Below are 6757 nucleotides of genomic sequence, written 5' to 3'. Positions count from 1 at the left end.
GACTGGCAACACGGATGTAACTGGGATCAGCTCACACCTGGGTCTTCTCCAGGTGTTTCCCCATGGTCAAGCACACAAAACCTCACAGGCTTTGTCCAGTCTGGCCATGCCACGAACATCAGCTGATGTTTGGAAGATGCTCTGGTTTCCTTGAGCCTTCCTGGTGACATGCCAGCCCTGTGCTGCTGGGCCATCCCTGCATCTCCGCTGGAGGCTGGTGGCACTGGGCTGGAGGAGGTAGAGATGGGGAGGCACAGCATGGTGTGTGAAGGGAGAAGATGGCACAGAGGGCCTCGAGCTGAACCAGTAGAGCTTATTAATAGTTTTTGTTCAGGACTTGGTGTATCTTTCAATATTCATCAGCCTGTGATGAAGGAGAGCTCAGAGCTATCGTTAAATATTGATGGGCCAGGCAGACTCACAGCAGGGCTTGGCAGGCTGCCTCCTGCTCGCACTCCCACCAGCCCCGTTGAGACTCCCAGCTTCCAAAAATCCACTTGGCTTTCCCGGGAAAACCCCCATGTGACTGGCATGGTGGACAAGCCCTGAGGAGACAGCAGGGAAAGGAGGACTCCTGCCTGTTGCCAGCCCACAGAGGTACCCATGCAGCTGCCAGGCAAGGCAAGAGACACTCCACATGCCAAGAGGTGGGGAGGACCACCTGGTCACCTGGAGAAGGGAAGGCAGACGGGGGCATGCTTACGTGCCACAGTGCCTGACACCAGCGTGTATCCTCCCTACACCAGCCTGTGCAGCTGGCAGCTGCCAAGTACCTTGGTCACTCCTTCCCAGGCAACATAAGACCACATGGGCCAAACTAGAGTGAGAACATCCCATGGGTGTTCTGAGTTGGCTGGGGCCAGGTGGTCCCACATCCTTCTCACACTTGCATGCAAACAGGCAAGGAAATGCTTGACCACACACCCAGTGCTCACATTGCCACAGCCAACACCAAAGCCATCACTGACGGCATCCCCAAAGTGCACCAGCTCGTGTCACCACACTCAGAAGAGCCTGGGCACTGTCCCACAGCTGCAAACTCTCGGCCGGTTACTCACCTCCGCAAGAGCAGCTTGGGGTGGTTCTTACTCTCCAGGTTCTTCTCGATAAGGTCAGAGAGGAGCTGCTTCAGCACACCTGTGGCATACTCCATCTCGCCCTGCAGCGCCGTCATGATGAGGGAGGCCACATTGCCACGGTCCCGCATGGAGAAGCTCCGCTGAGCCTCCAGAGTGCGGATGAAGGTCAACAAGAAGTGCTTCTTGTTCAGGAGTTGACCAAAGAGGGTCAAGGACTTCTCCACATTTGCCTGGACCTGAAAGGATAGAGCAAAGCTGAGAGACAGGCATGACCAGGAGGGTGACAAAAAGGTGACTGGGCTGAACAATACCCTGGATTCACCCTCATCCCACAAGAAGAAATGATGAAAAAGGGTCAAGAAGCAGATAGATTTCCTCCCTCCATACTATCAAGCTTCCTCTTTGGTGATCAGTCTCAGTTCCCTCCAGAGTGTTATCTAGTTTGTAATACCCCAGCACCAGGTTAACAGTCTCAGGGCATCGCTGTATAGAGATGTCTATATATACACATCCTTCCATACAAAGACTCTCTCCAGAGAGAGTCTTTGTGTGCAGGCACGTAAATGCACTTCCCTCCCATACACACTCTTTCTCTCCCAAGCACACACAAATTATAATTTTCAATTTCAGCTAACAAGCAGTCCAATTCCCACCCAAGTCACTGCAACATGCACTTGGGGTATTGCACAGAAAGCAAATAAAGCCACAACCCTGAGCTCCACCAGCAGCAAACCCGCCTGGTTTGGGGGAGATGGATTTCAGACAGGGAAGCAAACAGCAGAAACCTGGCAATGTCCCACTTCAGACACAGCCTGAAACAGTCCCTTTTCTCATGAGATGTTTGAAGGTGTATTTCTGGCCATACTTGGCCATGTAGGACCCAACAGGGATTGAGCTGGGATGCTTTCATCTCCATGTTGCCATCGGCAGCTCAGGTCTGGTCAGCCCTGACCACACTCCTTACCAGAAATGAACATTTCTACAACACTCTGCTTTCCTGTTAGAAGAGATTTCCTCTGAACAAAAGCCTTGCTGTGGTTAAAACTATTCCCCTATCTTGTCTTCCTGAATGGGAGAATAAGCGTAAAATTTCATTTCATGTAGGTATTTGGAGAGAAAACAACACTTTTCATTTCAAAACACAACTCAAAATGAAGAACAAGGTTTTGACACATCAAATCATTTAACTTCAGTCAAAACTTTGGATTGGCACTTTTCAGTTCAGTGAAATTCCTCACAGTTGTAATTTTGCTCTTCAAAATACTCTTTTCCACTGGACAAAAACTGTTTTCCACCACGTCCTTGTCAACTCTCTGATATGGGTCCCCAGGTGGGACTGTCACCCTCACTACCCAGGTGAGAGGGGACACCTGCCTTAGAGCACCTCAGAAGAGCAATAGGGAGTGACAAACCCTCTCTGCCCCCATCCTTAAGGCTCCTCTAGTGGGCACCACATGGCTCAATTTCTCCTAATGCAGGCCTGAGAATGATGTCCTGCTAGGAATGGAAATACTTTAAGTTATATTTTCCTGGAGTCCCTCCCTCCAGACACACAGGGACCTCGATGCAATGATGCTGATAACTCAGCAGACGCCTGAGATTAAGCAGCATGAGCTGCTCCCTGTGGGGACACAGAGATGCCAGTTGATTCCCCAGCATGGCAAGACCCCAGAGCTGGTTGGAGTGCACTGGCTGCACTGCAGACCTACCAGACCCACCAGTGAAACTGGCGCAGCAGGAGTTATGCTGGATTCCCACCCCTGTGCATTGCTGGTGCTTTTGCAGTCAAGATCAGTCAAAGTAGACCATAGGCTGTAAAGCAGCGGGATTTCAATAAGACAGGAAGCAGGTCCTGCCCAACAGTGACCATCCCACGAGAGGACATGAAAACCTCATCAAGAGCAGCACAGCAACGTCTGAGGCCCCTGCCCCATCGCCTCTCTAAGCCCCTGTGTTTAACTTGCTGATCATTAGCAGAAATAAATGAACAATACTGAATTAAATATTTAATCAGGCTTAAATTCTCACAAAGCAACAAGCTTCCCCCCAAACCCTGCAGAGGAAGGGAGCTGGTACCGACAACCCGGTGCTCACTGCGGATTAGTGTGTGCATGAGCAAGCACTGTTTCCTTCCCGTCACTTGCAATAGCTAATGTTACACTCTGAGTAAAGAGACAAATAAAAGCAAACCTGATTAAATTATATGAAGCTTACACAACTGTAGTTGCTTTATTTAATCTCTTTTGGGGATTTTTTTTTTCTCCTTTGCAACTTTAACCCCTTGCTTCCCAGGCCAGGCTGAGTTAGCGGGCTCTTTCGAGCAGGATGTTTTGAATTAGGAGCTGGAAGTGGACAAACTCCCACCCAGCCTGTCACAGCCAATGCAAAATTCATCCTCTGATACCCTTTTTGATACCCTTTCCACCCTTCCTCTTTAGGGAAAATCTTATGGAGCAAGAGCAGAGGTGAGAGGAGAACCAGGCATCTGCACAGACAGGAAGGGCTGTGCCCCAGGGAGGCCTACGATCACGCCTGCTTAGGCTCAGAGCATCCGGAAACCTGAGCTGCAAGGGGAAATCCATGGAAACAGGGTCCCCACCATGCTCCAGAGCTGGGATTAGGGACCAGGGAAAGAGAGCAGGCAGAGGGCCAGGACCCGTGCTTTAGCCATGCGGGCGTACAACGCCAGCACGTGCACTTGGAGTTGGTAAGAGCTTGTTGTGTTGTAATTAGTGACCGTGCATCTTGCACCAGGGCCAATTACTTCTCCTAAATACATTGTGAAGCCCACGTCGACATTAATTACTGTGCTGGGTCAGCAGTGAGGGGAAGTGGAGGTCACCCCCCTCCTTTCTCTAATCAAGAGCGGCCTCAGCAGCCCAGCACATGAGAAGCCAATTGCTGTGCAATTGCATGCACTAAATTATACAGAGGTGGGGAGGACAGGAGAGGAGAAGGAGCTGGTTTGGGGAGCAGGGGAAGGATGCCAAGGATGGGTTCTGCGTGGGGAAATGGAGCCAAGCAAGCAGGCGATGTCAGACAAGCCTGCTAAAAACGAGTGACCGGTCAGGCATCAAACAAACCCAATTGAATAAAGCAAGTGCTGTAGAAAATGACAGCAGCAATGATATTAATATAAATATTGATATTAATGTCAGAGAGCACAGTAACCATTTGGCAGCCAGTCCACATCCGTGTTGGCTGCCACGTGGCGAGATGCTCTTTGCTGCACCGCACCGGGCCAGCATCCAACCAAAGCATCTCTCCAGCCCTGTGCCTGGGGCACAGGGACTCATGCAGTGGCACATCCCCAGTGTGAAACACTACAGAGACAGACAGACAGACCCACACCTCCATCTCCTTCAGCACAGGGTGGTCTTCTATCCCCGGGAAGAGAACCCGCATGGCGTAGGTACGGTAATCCAGAAAGGGGATGCCAGCCCCGTCCAGGTCGTTAGTGAGCTCGTTGATGTCAGTCTGCAGCTCAGCAAAGGCTGGGGTGGGAAAAGCAGAATTAAACGACACATCTTGGAGACCCAGCACACAGCACTGGCACTCAGCCCACCACTGCACCCCCAGCACCCCATGGGTGGACCCCCTCAAGGCGTGAATATGCTCAGCATCCCTCCTCCTGGCAGGCTGTGATTGCTGTCCCTGTCTCACAGATGGAGAAACTGAGCTGCAGAGTGTAGGGATGACATTCCCAGAATAAATCAAGTGGCAGATTTGGGAACAGAATTGCCAGGTCCCAGGGGGCTCAAATCCCCCCTGCTTAGCACTTGCAGCCTCCCAGGGATGCTGGGGGCAGCGGGAAACAGCAAGACTTGAACAAAACCAGAGCTTCTGAGGGAAAACGTTAGCCTAAACCACAAGAATGTCCTCATTTCTTTTTGACCTAAATACGACTTGAGAGAAGAACTTGAACACACCCACCCCAGCACCTCCCAATCTGAGCAGAGTCAGCTGTGACTCCCAGGGGAACATGATCCAGGGGGGTCCTGAACCTTTAATTGCACCTACAGGGAAAAGCTGACGGGAGAGGAGTCTTGGAGATGCACCAGGGAAGGGGGTTGTGGTGGGGGGAGAAAACCCTCAGAAAAATCAAATTAACAGCACTTTAAAGGGAGCTGAAAGCCAGGCAGAGGACTGCAGGCTCGTCAGCCTGATGAGAAAAAACAAACCGTCAGCTTGAAAGGCGTGCTATCTTATCTGTAACTAGCGGGACTAGAAAAGAGAAAAGGCAGGGAAGAGATTGTGCCTTTTAATTAAAAGCAGATCCTTTTATCTGCCAGCTGTGGAAGACAAGACACCATCCCCTCCACCAGCTCCCTCCCCTCTCCCTGTCACCAGTGCCATCCACAGGCATGCGGAGGGATGGGGATTTGGGGGAGCAAAGGGGTTGTCTTTTTTTCCCCTTTTTATTATCTTGTTTTCGGTGCCTGCTCCATTCACAGCACTGGTTGTGGCTGTGGCTGGCAAGGTCAGGGCCTCTGGAGCCAGCTCAGGGGGATAATGGGCAATTAGGTTTTATCAGCAGGATCATACAAGGAATTCTGTCCAATTTCACAGCATCCGTCTGTCACATAATGAGAGACTCACTGCCCACTCACAGGAAGCCTTCAGTACCCTCCTTGCTGTCTTTTATCCGATTTGGAGAAATGGAGAAGAATATCTTAACTGGAAAAATCCCCAAATCCCACCCAAAATGAGTTCGCTTCCACTGACAAAGCAGTTTTGCCCATTCCCATTCCCTCTCCAGAAGGCAGCAGGGGAAGGTTGGGAGCACACTGAGCCTCGGAGCAGTAAGAAACCCTAGAAGACCCCCACACTGATGGCACAGGGATCCCTCACCCTCTTTGCATTCCAGGGCCACCCGAGACTCCAGGTTGTCCATCTGCAACTGGAGGCGTTTCAGAGTCCGGTCAGCATCCCGGGACTTGCGCTTGTAGGCGATGAGGACGATGATGATGATGAGGAGGAGCAGCCCGCCCCCGCCGCCGATCCCGATGATGGCGGGCAGGGTGAGCAGGCTGTCCGAGTAGATCTGCAGTGTCCCCGGGGAGAACTCGAACCCTCCAGCCTTGATCTGCACCATGGTGGGGGAAAAATTGGACCTGGTGTCAGGAGATATGCACCCAGGGCAGCCCTCCCTGCTGGTGCCCACCATGCTGGAAACTGGGGCATGACTCCCAGCCCATGGCACGAAGGACGTGGCAAAATGAAGGGATGGCAGGGGCTGGTCTGGAGCAGTGCAACGTGCTTTAATAGCATGCAGGACACATGCTGCCAGTGTACACAGAGCAGGCAGAGAGTTTGATGTCTCATTCAGACAACATTACAGCAACAGATGGGATGTAAAGCAAGTTCCCCCATGGATGGGGAGCCTGGTGGGGACTGTGCTGGGTCCCTTTCAACAAGGCAGAGTCCTGGAGCATGAACACCGCTGTGCTACAACCCCACAAACAAAGCAGCCGGCCTTACAGCGCGTGCCAGCGCTGGGGGAAGAGGTGGGAACCTCCCTGCCTTGCACCCAGCAGGGAAGGCAGGTTGTTGGCAGGGCCAGCCAGGACACAAGAACACCCAGCTGAGCGTGCTGGGGAGGGGACAAAGTATTTTGTCCTACCAAACACGTAATCAGAAAAAGGGATGCACAGGGAGCAGAAAGATGGCTCCTGAAG

The 6757-nt window shown here is 51.9% G+C and overlaps 1 protein-coding gene across 1 annotated transcript in view; it reads right to left on the bottom strand.

Moving 5' to 3' along the window:
- The window catches only part of PLXNA1 (plexin A1), a 119617-nt gene that overhangs the window by 25006 nt on the left and 87854 nt on the right, over positions 1 to 6757 (bottom strand). The window contains 3 exon segments of the mRNA XM_017820636.1: positions 1059 to 1315; positions 4431 to 4573; positions 5931 to 6165. Coding sequence (XP_017676125.1) covers positions 1059 to 1315; positions 4431 to 4573; positions 5931 to 6165 — 635 coding nt within the window.

This window comes from Lepidothrix coronata, unplaced genomic scaffold (genome assembly GCF_001604755.1).
Source record: "Lepidothrix coronata isolate B3197 unplaced genomic scaffold, Lepidothrix_coronata-1.0 Scaffold84, whole genome shotgun sequence".
In the NCBI taxonomy this organism is placed as follows: domain Eukaryota; kingdom Metazoa; phylum Chordata; class Aves; order Passeriformes; family Pipridae; genus Lepidothrix; species Lepidothrix coronata.
This window is presented reverse-complemented; position numbering and strand designations above follow the sequence as displayed.